The sequence below is a fragment of the Marmota marmota genome, unplaced genomic scaffold, assembly GCF_001458135.2.
Source record: "Marmota marmota marmota unplaced genomic scaffold, marMar, whole genome shotgun sequence".
Classification (NCBI taxonomy): Eukaryota; Metazoa; Chordata; class Mammalia; order Rodentia; family Sciuridae; genus Marmota; species Marmota marmota.
The window spans coordinates 13,736,285-13,760,985 of NW_026000222.1; the positions used below are offsets into that span (position 1 = coordinate 13,736,285).

General features: G+C 45.0%; 1 protein-coding gene across 1 annotated transcript in view; it reads right to left on the reverse strand.

The window, feature by feature from the left end:
* Zfhx3 (zinc finger homeobox 3) overlaps positions 1–24,701 on the reverse strand; it is a 231,367-nt gene that overhangs the window by 18,332 nt on the left and 188,334 nt on the right. Inside the window, 2 exon segments of the mRNA XM_015496138.2 lie at positions 8,779–8,979; positions 9,106–9,239. Coding sequence (XP_015351624.1) covers positions 8,779–8,979; positions 9,106–9,239 — 335 coding nt within the window.

Here is a 24,701-nt window from a genome sequence, read left to right on the forward strand (position 1 = left end):
AAAAAAAAAAAAAAAAAAAAAAAAAAAAATCCAGGGATACTGTAGCTTAGGATGCTTCCAGGTTCAATTCCCAGTAACGAAGGAAAATAACCCCAAAACCAAAAACCAAAACCCAGCAATATCCCTTTGTCTACTCTGAGGTGGGACGCTTAGATGGCAAAAGTAGTTTCAAATGAATTAGAAATCACCTCCCATTTCATGAAACCCTGAAAAACAGACTGACCTAGAGGTTACAGGGACAGAAACTGCAGTCACCGCTAACCTTTCTACATGCAGCCCAGCCCCAGTCGGAGTCATTGCTTTCCCAAGCAAACACGACTTTTACTGCAGTAACATCTTCACTTCCTATTGCAAAGACCGGACCTTCCAAATTTTTGTTCAAAATTAAATAAATAATATTTTAAAAATAGTCTTTAGTGGCTTGAAGTTCCTGCCCTTGCTCAAAATAGCTGCTGACATGTTCACTAGTATCACTGGCAACAGGCTCAACAACCAGCTGAAACCCAGACAAGCGGCATCAACACCAAAAAATTGATGCCCCATCACTTTTAGGGGTATGAGAATTTTTTCAGCCACTGAGACACCCATATGTGCAAAAATTAAGCAACAGGCACTAGAGAGGAGGGTTCTGAGAAGCCTGTGTTTGCAAAGAGCAGGTGCGTGGCAGGTGAATGTGAGTGACATGGCACTCCTGCTCCCAGACATCTGCACCCTCGCACAGAGCTGCCGGCAGCTGGTTAGGGCGAGCTGCTGCTGAATCGTTAAAATGGGGTAGAGATTGCCAAACTCATTCCATCTATTTTCTTTTTAATAGAAAGCATTTCTGACCAGTGTGGCTGGGGAGTCCAGCGGGAATCCAAGAAGTGAAAGGTCACCGATTAATTTATAGTCTTCAGCCAAGGGGGAGCACGAGGTTGGGGGCGAGAGGGGGAGAAAAAGAAAGGAAAAAAGATTCCCCCCAACCTCCTTTCCCGGTTGTGGCTGCAGGATCAGTCCTTTCCTGGGATCTTTAGGAATTATGAAAAATGAATCATGAGAAATAAAAAAAAAACCCTACAGAGTAAAAAAGAATAAAATTATCTAACACCTCAGCTGCACATCATTATAGAAAACTGTGGGCTTTTTATACGCATTACAGTAAGGCAGACATCCCCTCTAACAGACTCAGTACGGCGGATCAGTAATTGTTTTCATACACTTTAATTAGAAAAACTCAGATGGCTATGAATAATAATGGAAAAGAGAGACTTTTGCACTTGAAAGGTTGAAGTCAATCAAGTGTGAATGACGGCAAAAAAGAAAAAAAAAAAAGACACCAATTCATCAGCCCTCTGTTGTCTCGCTGCGACTTTAATCATAATTCCTGATTGGGATTCAAGAAGGCAGTAAGCAGCGGTTCTTTGTCTGCCTTCACCTTCCATCAATTAACTCTCCCCGAAATATAATCATCAACCTCACATGCTCCTCTGCATCTTAATCTGGGCCTCCAAACCTGGAAGTCTTGCCCCATATGTGTTTAAGTAACTACTTTTATCCACCTGCCTCTTCTCATCTATGGTATATGTAGCCACTCCCTGAGGCAAAGGAAAAAAAAAAAAAAAAGCATGGTGTACGAAATTTTAACAGGCAAGGAGGCTCCAGGAGGCAAACAGGAAGTTTCACGAACGGAAATCTTTAAGGACCTAGAAATGGTAGGGTATGTCTGCACATGCATCTGAAGAAAAGTTGAGAGCAGGAGCTGCCTCGCTACACTGGCTTTGGGAGACCCCGCACTAGTTCGCAGACACCAAGATTCCCAGGCCCGTGCTGTTCCCTCCCGGCCAGCTTCCAAAGCTTTTCACTCTAACTCCTGTGCTTTTTCCTAAAGAGCTATCAACTATCCTGCCAACGGAGCTCACAGAGCAGTCCTGCTAAGTGAGGGAAGGGAGAGGGACCCAAGACAGCAGTGTCCCTGCGTCACCTGCCTTGACATTGTCTTTGTTTTCCAGTAGTATTTGACTACCAGAGTGCATGGAAGGTTCAGACTGTCCCAGCCCCAGTCCCTGATGGACAGCTGACAGTGGGAAAGTCAGTCACGCAACTGTGCTGAGTGCAGTTCTCTGTCACCAGGAACACTGAACATATAGGATTTATGAGAAGACAAAACATTTTAAGTGTGCCCAAGCTTCAATGGTCTTCAAATAACTGGATCCCTCCACCAACTTCCCTGTATAGACATCATGTACATGAGCTGGCTGTCGCTCTCTTCCCCTGATTCCTCTCTGTTTGTCCACCCTCCTGCCTCATCCACATCCCCAGCTGTAAACTCAAAAGCCAAACAAAAATTTCTGAGCTTTGGTCAATACACAATCAGCTCAAACTCCTTCACTCAACACTGACTGTCCCGTCTGTGTGAACCGATCCTAATGATCTGTACACCTGTAAACACTGAATACCTTCAATTATATTTCCCATTCTCTACTCTCTTTTCTAATGGGCCTGAGAATATCAAAACAGACTTAACAATAAAAGTTCTTCTGGCTAAGAAAACTCAACTGATCAGAAGAGGCTTTTAATGCGTACAAAAAGCCCAGTTTTCTATAATGATGTGCAGCCATTGCTTCCTTGGCATTTGGGTCTCTCAAGATTGGCCTTGGCCCTGCCAGGGGTGATCTTCTAGACAGCACATGTTTTCCTCCTCCTACCCCTTCTGAGCCAGGTCAGCTATGTTCCTCCCAGAATATGCAGGAGTGAAGAGAACACAGGAAGAAACCACCAGCAGAGCTGGGGCGCTCCAAGCCTAGAAACAAACAGTGGCTCTAACATCTCCCAGCAAGTTAACGATCTCATGTATAACAGGAGAAACTCGGGGCTCGGCTCCTGTGCTGAAACTCGTCCAGCTGAAGCTGGAAGCACTTCTCGTATATAATCACAGAAACAGAGAAGTTCCCAACTGATGCTAAAGATCTTCAAGCCTAAGCAATCCCCAAACAGCTCAGCTGTTGAGAAGCAAGGGCCTGGAGGGACTCGGTTCCTCCACAAAGCACTGGACAGCACTCCTGGGCTGTTCTCCTGGGGGAGGGAGACCAGGCCCCTGCCCTAAGAAGCTCAGCATCCAGAATAAAGTTCTGAGATCATGAATCCCTTGGGGAATTTGATGAAAGTAGTAGACTCCTAGAAAAATACTTTCATACACGATACTGCAAATAATTTCAGGGAGTCAGAGGTCCCCAGAGGGAAATATGTTGACTCAAGGGAATTGCCCTTGATCAACTGGAAGAGGTGACATGTGTTCATAAGTACTGACTTTCAGTCTCCTCCTCATTTGGTTCATCATTGTTCTGGATTATAATTTAATACCTTTCAAGATCCTATGAGTGAACCTGAAAGCCCCAAGGACACACCTTATAGAGCCTAGAATCTTATATTTGGTTCTGGTCCCCACTTTGACATTTGTTACAGGGTTGCTGATATTTACTCCTTCTTGAGAGAGGCAGGTGTTAGAAGGATACCTACCTGCTTCCGACCCCAGATCACAGATGTGGAATGCTCAAGCTCAAAGTGCCGTGCAGCCATGTCTCTGGTTCTTACCAGATTATTCCTGCAAATTCACCCCATAAGGCCACCCTCACACAGGCTGGCCTAGGATGAACCAGTGCAACCAACGTGCTCCCTGCGTGCTGGAAAGCTGGCTGTCTTAGAGAAAGTGTCGAACCTCGTTTCTCCGTGACTCTCCTCTCCTCTCCTCCGCCTTGGGCCCTGCTCAGAAGTGGGGCTTCTCTGGGAAAGGCTCCCTCTTCCAAGGGAAGGGTAGATTTGCCAAGGTCTACATTCCCAAGGATTTTCAGTGAAAATCAACAGAATGGAGCATCTCAGGCAGAGGGGGAAAAGAGAGGGAGCCACAGGCACAGACCTGGCCAGTCTCCATACCCCTGTGAATGAGGTGCTGGTTCTAGCCCCAAATTTAAGCACAAAGTTAAAACTCAACTGCTTTCAGGGTGGAGCATTAAAGCTAGTGGCCAGTGGTGTGCGGAAAGCTGCTGCTCCAGGAAGCACAGGTGCTCCCTTCCTCCCTGCGCTGGGACGGCCGCCAGGCCCACCAGCTGGTTTCTGCACACCTCAGCCAGCAAACCAGGGCGCCTCTGGCAGCAGAGCTTCAGAGGGTCCCCTCCTCACTGCCTTCTAATGGTGCAGGCCGGCTCTGGACTACAGCGTCTGGAAGACCCAGTTTCTTTCTTTCTTTCACCTCTCTCTCTTTTTTTAATCTACTTTAAAATTTTTTTCAATTGACACATAATTGTACAAATTTATGGGGTGCAATATGAAGTATACTTAGTTTAATGATCAAATAAGGGTAATTAGCATATTTATCACCTCAAACATTTATCACTTCTGTGTGACAAAACATTAGAAATCCTCTCTTCCATTTTGAAATACACGGCCAGTCAGCCTTCGTGCAATCAAACATCAGAATGAGTTCTTCAAATCAGACTGACTTTGTACCCATTGGTGAGTCCCTCCCAGCTCCCTGCCCCCCTCCCCATTTCCTTTCTCAAATGGCTTCTGTGTGCTTGTTTCTGTGCTTCTTGTTTTTAATACATAAAATTCACAGCGAAAGCAAACAAACAAAATAAAACTGCAGGCCATGTTAACGTTCATGTGGGTCAGAAACAAATGCAGACCAGAACCAGATTTTTAAAGGTAAGAAAGAGAAAGATTGAAAAAAGGGGCAGGGGAAGAGGAAGAGGCAGGAAACACATGAACAGTTACCACAGTGTGTGCACACAGAGGAGAGCCAAGGAGGAGAATGGAGGGAGAGAAAAGCTTCATTAGACTCCGAGAGGCAAGCAGTGGCAGTATACCAAGGTCACTTCTAATTTAGACCATCTAATTGGCAAACAGGCTCCAAATGGCTATCATCTCACAGGGCTTGGAATTAATGAAGCCCGATTATTTTCATTACTTTCCTCTGAGATGGAGACAGAGTGAAAGAGCTGACACCCAGGTGGGTGTGAAAGCCCCAGGGCCAGTGGCCACCAGAGAGGCCCTGTGGGGTGGGGGCAGAGCAGTGGCCAGACGGCCAGCCTGTTCCATAGACTCACAGAGGCACAGGCACACACAGAGCACAGGCAGTCACAGACACTGCCTGAAGATCACAGGTGACAAACTACTGCTCCCAAAAGAGAGATACAAGAAAATGGCAGGCAGGGCAGGGCAGGGCACGGCCAGGGGCACAGAAGGGAAATCTGTGCGTGTACAAAACAGACAGAGCAGCTGAGCACTACAAAAGGGAGGAGAGGGTGCTCCTAGGCTCAGGAGCCCACCCTCATCTCAACTGTGAGGTCCTATTTTGTTAAGTGATTAAAGAACAAAGAAAATTTCCCCATATTAATGATCCAGGATCCCAGTGGTATGTCCTGTCACTTAGAAAGACAGTGATCAATTAGAATAATTTAAGAGTATTGAAATGCATGGTAGGTGGTCTTTTCCATTCTCATCTAGGGGCCAGAAACATGTGCTCCATGTCCTCCACCTCCTTCCCCCAAAGATACAGAAAATAAGGGCATGAAGCAGTAGCTCCTACAGCTCCATCAATTTGAAATCCCCAGCTTCTCTGAAAATAGGTGAGACTTGGTTGTGTGAAACTGACATGGGGGTGGGGGGCGGACTGCCAGGATTGGAGGGGCACTTGTCTCATCTCCTTTAAGCTTTATAGATTTCCTTCTTTCATATGACGTGTACAAAGACACCATCTGGAGCTGTTTCCAATAGGCCAAGCAGAATGATGTGCCGTGGGTGCAGTTTCCATAGTGGAGGGCCAGCGCTGCAATTGTTCCTGGTGAAGAATATTTTTCAAGCCCCCTCATGAGTAAAAAGAAGGGGGCCCATGGAAGACATAGATATGAGATGCAGAGCATAAGCAAGCAGCTGTTACCATAGCAACAGACATATTAGACACTGCAGGTTCCTGAAAGCTGTCTGATAAGGTATTATTAAATGAAGCCTCCTCAAAACGCTCTCCATTTACAACCCAACGGGAAGACATTGTGTAGAAAGTAATCTCTTTCCATTTATCAGGGTGGAATTCACTTTTAGAGGGACTGAAACCCAATTCAAGCTAGATCCAAAGACTTTGGATCCAGACTGCAAAAAAAAAAAAATATTTACCCAAATTTATAGCTTTAGACACACCCCATATCTGCCAGGAATCAACTACCTGGCAGATTCTGCCAGCTTCTCCTATTCTGCAGCCAAAGGCACCTAACTCAGCCACCCCTTGAGAAAGAAAGAAGACTCTCTCTTCTTGCTGCCATTTAGGAATAAAGCAGACACAACTTTGTCCTCTTGTTGGGTGAAAGACCAGAGACTGGCCGCTCTTTAGTGATACGGTCTAGAAAATGGAGCACAGATTTGAGGGGCATTTCTCTTTGCAGAGTTTCCTGTTCCAGTTGGCTGGGAACAAACAGATAAATTGTCAGAGAGCCTAACCAATACTTTCCCAGGGCTGATTTTCTAATAAAATTACAGCAAAATACCCTCTAGAGGCATGATTTTAACCACAGGTTCATTATAATCACTTAGTTGTAAAACAACTACAAATTCCATTTTAACACCAAACTTCTGAGAGGAAGGATGCTGGCATCTGACCAAGACCAGTATCCCAGTCCTCAAACAGGATTCCAGATGCACCCTGGGGTGTGGCTACAAATTGCCCTCTAGCCCTAGTTGCTCATCATTTCCTGCTGAACCCAAGGATCGAGGTGGAAATGCATCATTTGGCTCACTGCAAACCATCTCATGACTAGGAACCAATTTCATACTGGCAGGCCATGCCACAACTCCATCTTCCCATGCCCAGAGAGTGCCAAAGCAGCCTTGCATGCACTTCTAAGGAAAAAGTAACACACTTAAATGATGATCTTTCCTGCATTTCTCACAACTTTCAACTTATTTTTGAATCCGTTAACTCTTTTCATTGCTAGCAAATCCATTTCCTAAAACCAATACATTTCCAACAATCTGCACACTTTTCAGAAATGTCTAGAAAACATCTTCATTGTCTGCTGTGGCAAGATGAGGCACACAGGGGTTTCTAAATCAGGTGCCAAGCACTACTTCTTTTGAGAGCAGTTTCTCCCACATGATTATACCGTCAGGGGTTGAAGAAAAGGGATCGTTAAGCAGCTCCCTGAATGTAGCCTTAAGCTCCCTGGCGTTGTGCACACAATTCTGTATTTGCAGAGTACTTGATGGAGGATCTACAACAGTGGCTATTAAGTTTTAGCATGCACAAATGGCCTAGTATGCTGTTGTATTGCTTTCATCAGTCTCTAAAATGGCTGAAAAATCACTGCTTCAAAAGATGGTGGTTAGTGGGTAACTTCCAGGAATATCTTGAGGATTGGTACTCAAAAGTAATATCCTGCTGTTGATATTGACACTGCTAGTAAATGAAGAAATGCTATTGCTACTCTAACTATATGACCAAAAAGAAAAAAACAAAAAAAAACAAAACAGGTATCTGAAATATAATTCACATGCCATGCTGTCCTCCATGCACGTAAAAATAAAATTTACTGTCCAATGTAAACCAGTCATGCAGATTACTATTGGCCCACAGTTCCTATGCTGGATTTGGATTAAATAGCAAAAATACCAATCTGAGCAAAAGAAAACCCGTAGTTAAGTATTGGAAATGCTTCCATGCCCACACTCCTTTTTGATCCTTCAGGCTCCCAGGGTTCCAGACCATCTGCTAGGAAGTGAGATGAGGCCTGGGAAAAACACCTTGTTTGTTCCAAGAGGCTGGTGAGAATGCTGGAGAGGCCTGCAGCCCAGAACCATCCACAGGTGGAACATCTGTCCCACTGACAGAGAATCTTTCCACAAAGTTCACCAGCCTCTCTGAAAATGCCCATGGAAAGTGAATTTCTACTTGAAAGATGTCTGGAAGAAGCTCACAGTAGGTCACCTCTGAGTTTTCCATTAGCTGTTAAAGTTCTCTTGATGCATCATCAATTACATGATCCTCAAACTAAACATCACCTGCAACATCGTCCATCAGTCTCACCTAACCAAATGGAACAGGAAATGCCTACAGGTGATTATGATCAGAATTAAATCTTTATATTACAAACTTTTGGGCCATGTTTATAGTGACCACTTAGAGTCATTCCCTCAAAGCCTGCAGGTGTAGAAACAATGTGCTTACATGCAAAGATGACTCATGAATCACTAAGTGACAACTTTCTTTCTTGATACTAATATATCCATTTGAGAAACTCCCATATTACTGTGCTACACCTCGAGTTAGAAATGTAGGTTTAAGTCTTGATTCTGCCACTTATAAATGGTGTCAAGTCAATTAACTTCGAGTCTCAGTTTCCTTATCTGTTAACGGGAACATGTTGAACTCTCCTTCCCCGGCTTCTCTCTCTTACAACAGAAGTTGTTATGAGGATGAAATGAGGCATAGTGAATTTAAGAGCCACCTCGACCTGCTCAGTAAAGGTTGCAGAATCTGAATGAGGGTTTCTACACATTAATGGACAGTCACTCCATTCCTCCGAATCCCGAGAGAATGATAAAGGAGGGTGAGAAGCACATATTTAGCAGTTTGGGCCATGTTCATGCCAAGTCTGAGGGAGGGACATCTGAACAAAGGTCACAGAGCTCAGATGATTTTCTAACAATTCCAACTTTGCATGGCTTTCCCTGCCAACCACAAAGATCTCGTTCATGTTACTGTATCTCCTTTTGGCCCCTGGAGGAAGAAAAGTCCTGTTCCTGGTGCCTTACCGTCATAATGAGTTTCTCCACGCAGTCGGGTGCCACGCTGTGGAGGTGGGTGAGGTGCAGCTGGAGGTGAATCTTGTTGTTGAGCATGTCCTGGCACAGGGGGCAGCGCAGCATGGGCTGTACCGAGTGCTGCGTCATGGCGTGCACCCGGAGCCGGTTCACGTCGGCGTTGCTGTACTTGCAGTAGGGGCACTGGTACATCTGTGGGGACACACCCACCGCTCCAGCTGAGTCTTCCATTCTCGCCTCAAGCCCTCCCACCCTAGTGTTCATTCCCCACCAGTGTCAAATTGCCCTCCACCCCCAGCAGGACCTCTTCAGCCTCACCTGCTCTGGTTTGCTCTCCTCGGATGTTTTTGGCCGCTTCGAAGAGAGAGGACAGTCTGAGCTACCCGGGAAGGAGATGCGTTTAGAGGTTGCAGGAGAATCTGTCAGCTCCTTCTCTGCTTGGCTGGACGATGCTGGAAGAAAAAGTAGAAGATGAAATACAGTAGGCAGACCAGGCCCGCTGCAGGTGTGTGTTGGGTGAGAAACAGCATTCCATAGTGTTCTTTTATAGCAGTGTTTTGTTAAACACCAAAATGCAGGAAGGATGAACATCCAAACTGATTTATCAAGCGTGTTGGAAAAGAGAAGGGTTTCTTTTCTCCCTATGAATTTCTGTCACCACACTAACAACTGAACATTGGGAAAAGAGGGTAAAGAAATGGAATACAAAGCTCTAGAGTAGAATAAGACTAAATCCAGTCCCTTCTAACCTCCCCCAACCTACACATAGTCCGCTGTCTTGTATCTGCAGGGGGTAACAGGGCTACAAGTGGGTGGCCAAATCTCACCAACTGCTTTGCCAACTTGAGTACCAGACACACTGCTTCAGAGAATCAAGAAACTAGACATCCCTCTCCTGGAGCCACAACACAGCACACTACAGGCAACCTGATAAATTATAATCTGAGAAGGGTTCAGTGGATATCTGGATACTAATATGTAGGAAGAAATCAAGTCTGGGTCCAGCAGTTTGCTCTTAGAGAAGAAAAAACTGGGGAGTGGAACTAGGGAGGGAGTTTATCCAAGTTATAAACTGGCCAATGTGTCAGATGTAAGAGGCTGCTCAGGAGGGGTGGAAAGGGAACGGGTGTCCTATCTGGGGGCACAATCAGGTCTCTGCGGCCCTCTGTCCCACCACCCCAAAATCAAAACACCAGTGAATGAAGAGAGGTGCATGAGGTTTGATTAGCAAACAGTGGGTATGGATGTGTTGGCAGAAGGAGCTCTCTGAAGCGTAGAAAGGAACCTGGAAGATTTTGATGAGAAAACAGCTGGGCTAAGGGTCTAATCAGGATAAGCACGTCTCCTCCAGCGTAACACATATTCCAACATGGCTGGCTTTGGTCATTCTAAAGCCTGGCTGGCATCTGAGGGATAAGCTCTTTCACTTGTTTTGGACATGGAACTCCATTTTTCAGAATTTTGCAAAAAACAATAAGGAAAAAAAATCCCAAAAAATGGTTGGGAGAAGATACATATACACACAGCTGTCATCAAAAAATACTGTGACTCAGCATTTAGGTCACCAGCTAGCCTAATTTTTACTCCACAGTAAAACTGCTTTCTTCCCCACCCTGTCTAGTTCTCTAGCACATATTTTCACTTTATATTCAATTTTGAAATTTGTTCTTCTGTGGACACCAAGGAACTGTCATTGTAGATGTGTACTTTAATAAACAACTTTAGAAAATCAATTTTATTCATTCAAATCATAAGGCCACAAAATTATTTTGAAAAAAAAATTGCCAAATACAGGAAATATTCCAGGAAGTTGATGTTCTTCCCAGAATGCACATCTTATGACCTTTCACCTCAGTATCTTGGTAACCTGGTATCCATAAGTTTGTAGGACATCTATTATTTAAAAAGTACAAGGACAAGCATATTACACATAGACCCCTCCTCCTCCCAACACAGATTCATAACAGTACTTTAATCTGTCTCGAATCGACTTCAAACCCATTTTGCTCTTAATGGGAGTTATTCATTTTCACTTGAAAGGTAATACATGACGGCGGGATATTTAATGTGATGGACTGGCTGCTGATTAACTAGGTGCTGTAACATTCTAGACCAGTTCCCCCATGGCCCGCTTCCCATCTCCTGGCCCCTGTCAGACCTGATCCTACGGAATCTTGCACTGCAGGTTTTAGACCTTAGCCCCTGCCTGGACACTTCCACGACCTCAGGGTAATGTTTCAGGAACTCAAGTTCCCTCTGTCCCCAGAGGGTTCCTTATTCTCCATCATTTTTATTTTTGCTTAGTGGATATTGTCTAAATAGTAACTCTTCAAATACACTCTAAAGATGAGGTGAGTGAAGGCATCAAATGGCACAGTCTTTAGATGATTATTTGTCCCTGTTGTCCCCTCACCTTCCCTATTTCACACCATTAGATTTTGGGCTTAGTACTTATAGTGGGGAAGGGCTACTATCTGCTTCTCCTCTCCTTCAGAGGCAAACCAAAATCCAGGCTCCGTTCTGACACCCATCCCAGTGTTTCTGTTAGTCTCTCTGGCCCGAAACTACACCAACGTTTACAGGACCACGACATCGCTGTATCAAGGCCTCCACCTGCCTGTCACCCCACCATGGACTGAGTTGACTGTGTAGCTGCTCAGCAGTGAGAATGAATGGGCGCCGAGGCTGAGACCACCCAACTCATCTCACTCTCTTGGAGCTGAAAAGCAAACACAGGAACCCAGTGTGGCATTAGTTTCCTCGTAGGACCAAAGAGTCCATCCTCCTCCTTCAATGCTGAACGCGTGCATTGTAGCGGGGTTGCAGAGGTGAGCATTCCGGTTTCAGAAGCCACTATTCTTTCCCCCTGCATGGAGAGGGGAACCTTTATTACCTTCTTTTTTTTTTTTTTTTTCAAACTCACACTGCTCTGGAATTCTAAAGCTTCTTTTGTGAGCTTGAGCTAAAGAGCCATTATAAAGTGTTTTAAAAAATAAAATCAGTACTCGCTCACTCATTCCTCTTTATTCCCAGTAACACAACAGCTCTGCTGTAATGTGAAATACTGTACCTGCTGGTGCACAAACTTTGGGTTTAATCTCCTTTCTCTCCGAGACAACTGCGTCCTTGTTAGATGGACTCTGCCTGGAAGTGGACACGAGCCACCAGCTCACTAGCTCCTCTAGAGACAAAGCAAGACCATTCTTACAACCAAGTCTATAACCACCCAGACACAACCTGTTTCCTAGGGGCTGTGGGGACCATGCCTGGGAGTTAGGTTAAGCACAGCTGACACAGTCTCCTCCCTACCTGGACCTCAGACACAAAAACATCAAGTCCTGAAGGGGAAACTTTGTCCTACTTCTGAGTGGCAGGAATTCCTCATCAACGTGTTAGCTGAGGGTTTATTGCAAGCCACAACCCGAGGTTTGCTCAAGTTTTTCTCTGAACAACTTCAAAAGGACCCGAGTCTCAAAATCAATTTCTGCTTCATTTCTGTCACTAGCATATGTCGTAGGCATAAGGAAATGAGGCCGAAAGAATATCAAGAGAAAGTACTGTAGTTTTCTGCTTTGAAGACTTTTCTAAACTTGAACTTAAACTCTAAAAGAGATGTCACAATATAGAAAACACCATTAAAAAATCAATTACTGGTCACTCTGAGTCTGCCATGATGTAACATCAGTGCAAAGGAAATAGATGTGCTCCAGAGACAGGACATGGTTCAAACAGTCAGTGCCTGAAATCTCTGGTTTATACCAGCAATGAGAAAACCAAACAATGTGAAGGGTTACTACCTGTGGTGGCTGTTATAATAATGATAAAGTAAATTGGCAGCAATCTACATACCTTACATCAGGGCATGGTATAGCCATTATAATGCATATTAGAGGACATTAAAAATTTCTAGCTCTGAAACCAATATGGAAAAAAAAACATTGGAAATGTAAATCAGAAAAGAAGATAAAGTTGGAATTATATTATGTCACCACTATGTAAAAAAAAATAGATATTAGGAAGAAACTAGAAGAAAATGGATTTCGGTGAGAGCATCTTGGGCCATTTTTAAAGTCTGTTATGTAGTTATATTATCCCTAATATTATAATTAAATGGTTTAGCATTTAAATTCAGCTGTCCATAAAAAAGTTGATATTTGGATCCATACTGTGCAAAACATCAGGTGGTATTTTTTTTTTTTTTTACTTTGCTGGTTAAAGCAAATTTTCTCACTTTGGCAGTTATGTCATATGAAAATATGTGTTAAATCGCAATGAATCTTCCACAGGCGACATGCTGGGATCCTGGCATTTCAAAAGGGATCAAAACTTGGCAAGGAATTGTGAGTGGTGCAGTGTAGATGACACACTCTGTCGGGCAAGGTAAACGGGATGTTGTGACAAGGGAAATGTTGGGTCAAAATTCCTACTGAAATTTAACAGAGTGCTGGCCGTGGTTCCTTGCTACACCGATTTTCTCAGGAGTTAAAAAGCACATGGTCATCTTGTTAGGAGGTGCTGCTGGCCCACCTGGCTTACACAGAAACAGCTGGTGTTTCTACCCTGGAGTTCAGAAAATTCAAATTGGCTTTTGGGCAAAGGGCTAAGAGCTACTGTACCGTTCAACTGGGAGAAAGGAAACTATCAAAGACAAATATTGAAAGAGGGAGACCTGATTCATGATTCTCCATTTTATTGTCTCAAGTTCCTCTACGTTTTGGACAAAAACAGACAAATAAAAACAACATTTCAAAGGGAAATGTGGTCATTAATAAATGGTTTCCATAGGGAGAAAAATTATCCATGCCTGGAGGCATCTACCTTCAGATATCCTTTGACTTTATCATATTTGGGGAGTATTTAACTTCTAAAATAATTATTTAAAAAGGTATCCCTCCTCTCGTACTAGGAGGAAGAGCAGCGAAGAGGGCTCACATGAACTCAGGCAAGTTTTGCTGGCCCTTTGCGAGAAATGGTTCTATAATGTTCTAATCCCAGAGGATAATTAAAACAAGGCTGGAAAAACTTCATTTAGGAAATGACTTGCTTTAAAGAGTAGGTGAGGGAAGTGTCATCCATCTGCTGATGAAGTGGTCACGTATGGGAGAAACGCAGCATTTAAACCTCACGTCACCTACGGTCTCATCTGCTCACATCACTCTTCCCAGAACACAGTCTCACCCAATCCCCATCTTCTCTTCCACATCGGAGTCACTGAGACTTTGGCCACAGAAGACTTCAAAGAGTTGTATATGCAACTCCAGTGACCTTGATTCCCAAACATGCCTCATTTCTCCTCTGGTGACATTGGCTGTATGACTCTGAAACCAGGCAAGGCACCGAGCTGCTGCCTCATGACAAGCCTGAAGAAAAACTGGAAATGACAAGAAAAAATAGAACTTGTGCACATCCAGCTTTCAGCCCCCTGTCATCATCAGCCTGGGGACCCGCCTGTCCTCCAAGAACACGACAGTGCTGCTACGTTTAGTTTCTGTGTTTCTTGAGCAGAATTCATCTTCCCACCACTCAGCATGGTGGGGCTGCTGGCGTGGTGAGCTTTCTGTTCGGCAGGTCAGGCCCTGATGTCCAGAGAATCTAGGCAGGCACAGAGCTGCCCGCTGCTGGGAAGTTTCTTCTCATTGCCTCTCTTGGTGGTACAGTGGCACTTGCAGGTGGTTTTCACCAAAGTGCTGAATCCTCTTCCTTTTGGGGTCTTGAGATTAGCCACTGGAGAGGGCCTGGGACGCTGCCTGGCATCTGATCCTTGTGCAGAGTCCAGAGGCAGCCACCACCCCCACTTCTCAACCATCAGACTCTCAGCTAAAGCACCGCTGACAGCCCTTCATCTAAACTTCCATCTCCCAAACCAGCAACATAATGGAGGAGCCAATTAAATGATTATTAATTCATGCTACTTTCCGTAAGCCAGAGGTTCTCATCGCCTTGCATTCCGTAAACCAGCTTGCCACCTGCCCCAGACATTTACAGCAATCCTTCATATCTCCATTGATGGAGGGGGAGCAGTTTCACACACCTCCACACTCAGTGTTTGAGTTGGGCGACCACCCCAGGACCCCAGGCACAGATCTGGAAATGGTCACTCTGCTCGTGATTATAATGAAATCAGAGTGCAGTGTGCTCTTTCCTCATAGCATGTCTCCTTCCACTTCTCAGGGACCTCAGACTCCCTCTCCACAGCAGAAACAGTGTTTTCAGAAGGTCATCAGAGCTTCTGGACTTTGCGATCTTCGTCCTGCAGTGAAAGTGGAGCTAATCTTGGCATCTGCTCGCAACTCCTTCCCCAGAGGACAGGCTGGGCTTTCTTCCTCTCATCTTCTATGGAGCTACTGCACTTGATAAGTGGCCAGAGTGCTGGCTAAACTTTTGTCTTCCCCTAACGCAGGGAATGATAGTTCCTTGAAAGGTTCTGCTTTGCTGCCAACTGGGTCTTTATTTATTTGCTTGTTTGCTTTCGAGACAGGGTCTTGCTAAGTTGCTAAGGCTGGCCTCGAGCTTGCAATCCTTCTGCCTCGGCCTCTCCAGGGCTGGGATTTCAGGCATGTGCCACCAACTCTAAACATGCATGGTCTCATTCTGCCTCCAATAGGCAGATGTTCCAGAGAGGAATTGGGAGCTTTAGGTGAAGCAGAGGCAGGCATTGGAACACCCACTACAGAGTGGTCTCTGTGATGTGGCGAAAAAGAACTTAGGGCTTCCTTTCCCTGTCCAGAGTCTAGCCTAGTGAAACTCAGAACTTCTCCTCAAAACACAGTTCCAGTCTCAGGCATGGAATTGCAAGCTATTGCTGCTTTTACAGAAGCACAAACACCTACCCCCAAAGTAGCAGAATAGGCCTACGTAGGTACTCCAGGACACACAGGTGTCACCCATTTGGATTTTGTTTCTAAAAAGGATTTCAAAGAAAAGTCAAGTTACACCACAGATGGGTGTAACTGTCACTCAGGGAAATGCTATTTTTCTCCTCCAACTCAAATGTGAATGAGATATGTCAGCACCTGAAAATCCAGCAGCTCTTCATGTTGGTATTAGTTTATTTTTTATTTGAAAATAATTATAGCTTCACAAGAAGTTGCAAGAACAGTACAGGTATAGAGAGGGAACATGCACCCCCCACCCAGGTGTTACTTATTATCCCATCTAATAATTAAAGACGTCCCAGGCTCCAATCTCTCCTCACTGAGACCCTGTTGTCCTGGCCATTCCTCCCTCCTACCCCAATCCTACCATCCAGGAGCACATCTGCACAGACTCAGGGCTGGGCCTCTGCCAGGCCCTGGCCCCATCTTTGAGGGAAGCTCAGTGTCTCTCTCAGCCAGCCGGGGCTCAGGACTTGTGTCCAGTTGAAAAAAAAAACAGATCCCAAGACCTCACACTTGTCACTGAGGTGGCAGCCCCGAGGTTCCCAAACTTCAACAAATCAGAACACCCTGGAAGCTCATTCGACCCTGAGTGCAGGCCTCTCCCCAGACTTTCTGATTCAGTAGGCCTAACTCAGAGAATCTGCATTTCCACTAAGTTCCCAGGTAATGCTGATGTTCTAGGGACCACACACTGAGAACAGCTGTCAAGAGCCAAAGCTTTCTATAACTGGTGGAGCCACTTCGCTTTGTGGATTAACTAGAATCCACTGAGGGGACCCCACAGCATTAGAAGATCTACCAGTCCACTTCCAAATGATTCTGATAACATGACGTTCTCATCTAAACCCAGGGAGGAAAGCGAGGTGTGGTCTCAAGTGATTTTCCTCTTAGGCCAAAGGAGAAGATGAAATATTCTGTGCCTCAAGGAACCTGCTCATCCTAAAATAAATGAAGACATATTTCAAAGCTGAAAACTCAGAAGGAATAACCTCCATGTGTTCTGTTAGCAGTGTAATCATTGAAACCTCATTCTTTCCAGTGTCCTGGAGAACTCCTATGAGAAGAAGGCAGGTATCTGTGGGGTCTTTCTGTCTCACACAAAGAAGTCTCTTTTTAGTGCCAGCTTCCCAGGTCTAGGCACCTGTACACCACACCAGCATAATGTGCCTTTGCTTCAGTCTAGAAGATGCACACAGGTCGGCCCCAGTGCCTGCGTGTGGAAGGAAGCACTGAGAGCAGGGTTCAGGCGCCACGTTGTAAACACTGCTCTCCTGGGCTCTGGAAGCCTTGAGGAGGGAATGGTGGGCCATGCTGACCAGTGGGTGCTGGTGCTTGCTCGTCATCACTGAGGAGAAAACAGTACTAGGTGCTAGCTCAAAGGCATCAATCTGTTGCACTAATTCCTTGCTGAAATATGCATGAGGCTGCTTAACTACACTGATGTGAGCTCCCAAAAGGACACGGTGCATTTCAGTTCCAGATCCCAGCTCCCTCTAGGTCAGGTCTGTGAATGAACCACCTGTCAGAACAGAGCCCCCACCTTGTTTAGACCAACACTAGCAGTTGGTCTATTTAATAACTGCTAGACCTGGCCACCATGAGCCCAGCTCAGGCCAGAAGTTGGGGACTGGATAAATATTCAGCAGGCTGCCTGCCTTCTGGCTTCTTGTCAGTTCCCTCAAAGAACCCCGTCTTCTCTGGCACAGCCTCCTGAGCTGTGCACACGAGCCAGCCGCAGCTGTGCCCCTGGTTGGAGGACCCACTGGGACTGCACTTATCATGCTGCCCTCTGGCTTTGTGACAGAACTGTGATGGCCAAAGACTTGGAGAGAACCAGAGCAGGAAGGAACCTTGGAGTCCCTTCGACTGACAGAGGAAACGGCTCAGAGGTCTAAGAGATGGAAACCAGAGGTGTTGCCAGACCTGCGGAGACTAGATCAAAATTAAAGCTCATTTTGTCCCCAGCAAATCAAATACTAATTAGGTAAATTAGGATCCCTGAGCCCCAATACATCATAGCCAGAGTTGGGATATAACAATAGTCTTCTGGCTTTTTCTCCATTCCAAACCTATCTTCCTAAAATACTAAGTTTTAAGAGTGAAACCAAACTTGCATAAATAAACACAGACAATTTGGGGATGTGTCCAGCATGGTGATAGATGGAGGGAATGGTCAAGGGCTTCTTTTTGCTAGCCCAGGTTTGCCAGGACAGGGTGAGAATCTGTGCTTAGAAAAGAAAGGTATCACTCGGGCCCCTGTGAGGCTGGCCAGTGGGAATAATCCTCCACTCTCCCCCGGAGGTTTAAAGCACCAAGAAGATGGGAAACAGCTTCTCTCGGTATTTTGTGCACTGGAGACAGTGATGTTTACATTGATGCTTCTCTCAGTCTCCGTGGAGGCTGCACGCTGCACTCGTTCACAGTGCTCCAAAAGCCAAGAAGTGATTTGCGCAAAGGGTGGGAGACAGCTCGAGTCGCCTTAAGGAACTCCTCAGGAGCTGTGCTCATCACGGAAACGGCTGAGTTCCCTTAAGGTGAAGGTGCCCGTTGTCTTTGCTAAGGAACGAAGCACAGGGGTTGGGCATGCTGGTCACACGGTGGTTTAGATCCTGGCTGTGTACCTAGGGTTTGAGCTTTTGGTCTCACCTGTCAGTGGGATGACAGAATCTACTCCTGGGGTTTCCCGAGGCCAGTGAGGGAGTGGCACATGAAGCCTGCCACTGAGCCTGCGCGAGGTGAAAACGCCAGCATCTGTTGCTATGGTTTCATTTTTAGAAGTAGCTGGGAAATAATGCAAGTCCATAAGGCCATAAAACCGCAGAGTGAATGGGAGAGACCTAGGCTTTTAGGATAAACACTCCCAATTTTCCTTTTCTGCACAGCAACATGGAACAATCCTACTAACCCATGGATTTGAGATCCACCAAGCAGAAATTTGAATAATTTGATCTCAAAAGTATTTATCTGATGCTGTTTTACCAACTGTTTGCTAACGAAACACCCAAACAGATCTTAAGCACTTGCCAGGTGCTAGAGATTATAAAAATCAAAGAATGTCACGTAGCCCCTGACCACGAACAGCTGACAGTTCTGTTTGATAATTAGAAAAGCACAGGATTTTTAAGTTCTTCTCCAATCTTCATACAGTCAGACAAAGTGATTTTGCTATATGTTCTTTAGCTTTATGATGTGGGGACTGTATCTCTGACCAGGCAAATTGGGGTCTGATGACATCCAGGAGTCCCTAACATGAGTCTTAGTTCTCTAGCCTGCAAAATAAAGATAACACTGGACCCAAGAATAGGGGAGCCTAAGGGAAGTGTTCTTATGCCCCCCAAGAGAGGTGGTAAGATGTTTTTTAAGTCATGATGATTCTAATAACATGTGCAAAAGCTAGACCTGGGACAAAGCAGGAAAGATTAACATGGCCACTTTGTAAGAATCCTGTGCAGATCTATAAGGTACTTTCTATAGTGATGAACAATGATATGCTTCTTGATTTATATTTTCACTGTCCTTTATCTATACCTTGATGATAATTCTCACAACATATGCCATGATTATATGTGACACCTCTTCTAGAAAGTGAGTCCCTTCCATGTTGGAATATCTGAACAAAATGTATTTGTTCAACTTATGTGGTCCCTATCTCTTCTGTGACTTAATAATATGAATTCTCAAAGCCAAGGCCTTTGAATTACTGGAATTCAGGCAAGTCCAGATATATACCACACCCTGTATCTATTTTTGCTTCCCAACATAAAAATAGTTCATGATTTGTTTTCAATTGTGAGACAGAATTCTGCCTGCAGTGACTTTAAGCAGCCAAATTATACTGAGAGTGGCCTGGAAAAAAAGTGGGGGAGGGAGGGGGACAAGTGGACTCTGGGAAAGCTGACACAGCCACACAATTCCCATCTGTGAAAACCTAAAACCAAAAATGGTTTCCATTGGCAGGAATGTGAGCCACAACGGGGCCATGCAAGTGAGACTCCCAGAATTCCTTCTCATGCATCCCACGGCAAAGACAGACTGACTTCCGGGTGAGTAGGGAAATGGAGCCAAGTGCCAGAAGGATAGTAGTTAGGCCAAAAGGGTTTTTGAAGAGGTGTAGAGGTGGTGACTGGGCTCTAGCTACACAGGACTGGTAATGTGGGTGCCGCCCAAAGGCACCCATGTGAGATGTCAAGGACTCTGCCATTGATGTCCACATCACACCAGATCTGATGAGTCCCGATAACACAGAGCCAGGCGAGAGCAGGACTTGGTACTTCTGACCTCCAAGGAGCCCTCTGATCCATGCCATATTAATTAGCCACAGACTAGGAAATCTTTCAGAGACCCAGTGTTCTGACTTCAGTAATTAGTATTTTTCCAGGTTTGCAGTACTCTTTAGCTGTCCCTCTTCCACTTACATCTATTCATGGAGTTCCAGAACCATAAGACCCATTTAGTCCAACCTACCATTTTACAGATTTGAAACTGAGGTCCAGAAACCTAAGTTCATGCAGGTAATCTCAGTGGCAGAAGCGAACCTTGAACCCAGGGTTTCTGACTCCTACTAGCCCAGTGCTTTTCTAATATATAAATGCTTCCTCTTAGCACATAACTTCTTTTGTCCTTATGGACCTAATTAAAGATTTTTAAAAAAGGAGAGAGACAGAGAGAGAGAGAGAGAATTTTTTTTCAGCCCCTCCACATTCTCTGTCACAGATTACATTTCAGGTACTAGGTTCCCCGTACAATGGCATCTCTATTTATACAAAGCTGTAAACAACAGGGAGAGTAAGGGGAGGGCTGGTAATAGATTTCCACCAGGATGTGCCTGACCTGCTTTTTTTCAACCTCAGTAATTAGAAAGGCAGCGGGTCTGCAGGAATCATTCATATGCAGCAAGAGCCGTACACTATACATTTATGTTAAACATGTCAAACCCGATTGGAATCATGCCTGCCAGCACCGTGTTCCATAAACACACTTTCCCCTCACAGTCGCCCGGACCTCGCCAGCCCATTAATACCGCCTGTAATAGGGATCTTCCATGGATTCCAATCAGGGACGCTCCGCTGCACTAATTGCTCTGTGCTAGGTGAGCATCATGGATTTAAAAAATATAATAATAAAGTAAAATCCCTTCAGGCCCTTCCTCCAGAAAAAAACAGACTACAATTCCTACTGCAAGTTTTACAAAAACACCAGGGATTTCTGAAGCATTATCATGGTGTCATTTTAAGGTGAGCTATGGCTCCACCCATCCCCCTCTTTTTTAAAGCACCAAGACCCCTAGTCATCCCGTCTCAAATTCCCTTAACTACACCCAGCCATGGTGCTCTGTGGCTACAGACGATGGCAGTTACAGCATTTAAATAACCATCTTGCTATGATTCTTTGCCAAGAGTTCAATTTTTTCCCCTAATTATTGGTGATAAAGCATCACATTAATTGTATATCACTTAATTTACAGCAATTAATGATTGATAGGCTAATCATTACATTAATCATTGTTCAGTGGTTGACACTGGGGGCTCTTTAATCTAGAACACACACATTGAAATCCACTCTGGTAAAGACAACAAGGGGTCATTTTCATGTTTCAAGAGAGAAACCACAAAGTTGGACAGTGGAAATGGCTATGCATTAGGGAGGAGGCTTGGCTTCCAAGAACCTTCCTGTGCCCCTGCCCCCCCCCCATTTGCCCATGAGAGAGCTTTGCACATGCCTTGACTAGATGTGACCCTTGTCTAACAGGGGCTTGTATATGTGCCACTGCTTACCATCATGGAACCCACAGATGGCTGAGGCTGGTGACTCTCACCTGTCCACATTTCACAGATGAGACACCCAGGGCTTCTAGAGGCGAGGTCCCTCAACCAAGCTCACTTGTTATCTGGTGGTTCCCTGACTCCAAATCCACACAGTTCTTTCCACATCGCTAACCTGCTTTGAGACTGAGCAGGACACTGGCTCTTTACAAGGCCTATTGCTGGCTGCCAACCCAGTTCACTATGAACTCACAGGGAGCTGCCTATCCTGCTCTCAGCTCACAACTTTGGAAGTGTGCAACTCCTTATGCTACAACAAGAGTGGAAAATTAGAGAAAATGATCAGAGGCTGTGGGCCCACTGGTGAGAGCCTTAGCTGTCTGAGATCAAGTAAGCAGCAAAGCAACATGCAAACCCGAGCCCATTTGTATACCTTTGGGCAACTTGCTCTAGCTCTCCAGGGCTGTTTTCTTGTCTACAAAATGGTAGGAGTGAGAGGGTGGTTATTTATAACATTGAGTTCATGGGTCAGGGCGGGAATCAAACGAGGTAATGTATATGAAGCAGAGCTCCCCAACTTTGTCTCACACCAAGGCATATCAGAAAATGACAGCCCACTGGGATAAGCAACTAGCCCTGGCCCCAGGGCTGTGGGAAGCAGCACCTGTGAGCGCCTTTGTGGCTTGCCTGCCAGGAAGGACAGGAGTGAAGCACTCTAACCGGGCCTCGCATAGGTTCCGAACTGACCGCAGCCTTTATGATACCTGCAACATCATCCCTGCAAGGCGCCCGTTCAGGGTTAGGTTTGTTTCTTTTGAGTAACTATAGCTGTACATGTGTGGCTATTTAAATCCAAATTCATTAAAATTAAATAAAATTAAAAATTTGGTGGTCTAGTCACACTTTAAGTGCTCAATAGCCACTTGTGGCCAATGGCTACCGTATTATTCCACTCAGATGCAGACCATTTCTATTGGCACAGGAAGTTCTGTTGGACAGCACTGACCTGTATTAATCCTGTTCTTAAGACAGGCAGAGTTCCTGAAGGTGAGGCCTATAATCTTGCTGATTAGAATTTGTGTTCACTGGAACTCTGTCTAGTGCCCTGTTTAGGGTAGGGACTCAGTCACTGATCATGGAATTGACCCTGCTGTGATTCAAATCACTATCTTGTCTGTCTCGCTGCCATCCAAGGTAAAAAAGACCTCACAACCAAGTAAAAGAATATGGAAGAAGGGCACCCAAAGAGAATCCAGAGTCCTACTTCAATACAAAAATAAATAACTAAAAATTTTTAATAAAGATTATCCATTCCTGAACAAACCCCCCAAACTACATAATCAATAGCTGAGAAAATGCCAATTATCCAGACCTATTTGAAATATTATTAATCTGCATCACGAGCAGCCACTAATCAACAGAACAAATTGTGAAATCACTATTTATTTATTTGCCAGGAGGAAGTGCTCCCCGACACATTTAATCAGGTAGGAACGGCTCAATTTAGGGAGTAAATGGAATAAACGTAGATTTTTTTTATATATATAAAATACTAAGGATCCAAAAGAAAGCTCAGAAGAGTTGCTGGCATCTATATCGATTCCGAGATCAAATTGGCCCAAGTACCTTAATAAAGCCTGTCATTACACACTCAGACGCTATAGACAAAATTATGCTTCGGGTCAAAAGAGGATCATTTGCAGGAGTCGGGAAAGAATTTTCCCTTCTCTCTGTACTACTGTGCATCTGGCAAGGTGCACCTCTGAGTTATTCATTCATTCATTCATATTTGTTCTGTCTTTTGGAGGTAAAGATTAAGTCAACCTGTCGCCTGAATGAATGCATGAGAGAGTGGGGCCTTATCAAGGACATTCATTTCTATGGTGCTCATTTTGCATCTTTTTAGAGTATCCCAGTGGCCTAGCTTGTCTACTGGCACAGGAGCATGAAGACATGCTTCTATGGAATTATAAACATGTGAACAAGATTTGATTGAGGGCTGGGGCTGTAGCTGCCTTGCATGTGTGAGGCACTGGGTTCGATCCTCAGCACCACATAAAAATAAATAAATAAATAAATACATTTTGTCCATCCACAACTAAAAAAAAAAAAAAAAGATTTAATTGAAGGGCCCTCAACAAAGCCTGTCCTACACTGGTTCTAAGAATTTGAGCAGCATATACAAAGTTGCTGGCTCAGGCTGTTGCACCCAGTAGGAGCTCTGCAAGCAGGACCACTTTTTATGTTTCCTAGTGTCATCTGCATACAGGAAATATGTACCAAATACCATTAGCATGATCCCACTAAATCCTTGTGTGTATGTTGCTCCTGCCAGCTTCTCAGTGAAATTCCCAGAAGCCACAGGCTACCAGACATTCCAATGGGAGAACCCTATGAGAAACTGCCACTACCTTTTCTCATCTTATTTAACTAAATGATTAAACAAACAAACTCCTTAGACAGCTTACTCCATGTTGGGCACTGTTCTAACCTCCCCTCATTCCAATAATCCTCACGGCAGTTCTGTATCGTGGGTACTTCTTAAAATCCCACCTCATGTGAAGAAACAGGCACAGCAAGGTTAAGGGACCTTAAGCAAGGTCACACAGCTAGGAAGTGGCAGAGTCTGGATTAGAAAGCAAGCGTCCAAATCGTGATGACAAACAGATGGCCCAGAAGGTCACCCAGTCTTCAACAATGTTAGTGAAATCCTCTCCCTTGCCTCCTGTAGACAGACATATCTGACTGCCATTGGAACCACGTGTTAGATCTTCCCTGAATACTGCAGCAGAAACTAGGATCTTGGTCCAGGCAAAGCATGCAGGAGGGGGTCTTTGGGCACAGATGTGCATCCTGTCCTCCTGCCCTGGGAGTCTGAGTCCATCCCTCAGCGATGGACTCCTCCGAGCGTAGGTTGAAATAGACGCTGAGCAGCATGGATGGTAAAGTCTGCCCAGCGCTCCGTCCATTCACTCAGCCCCCATGATGGCCAGTTCCTATCTCCCAGGAAACACAGGACAGCATTTGTGGCCTCATCTGCCGGGTCCCTCCCAATATTTGGAAGTCATTCCGCTGCCTCTTGGATTTTTCTTTCCTAAGCTGAATGGCCCCAGTTTCTTTAGCCTCTTCTCAGAGGCAGTATTTCTCAGCCTTCAGTCACTTTCACTGGCCTCCCCTGGCCTCTCTCCAAGATTCTGTATCTTGTTTAAATAGTGAAGGCCGCACCGAGCATGATTTAAGAACAGTTTTGCCGAGAAAAGTAACAAAAGCCCAA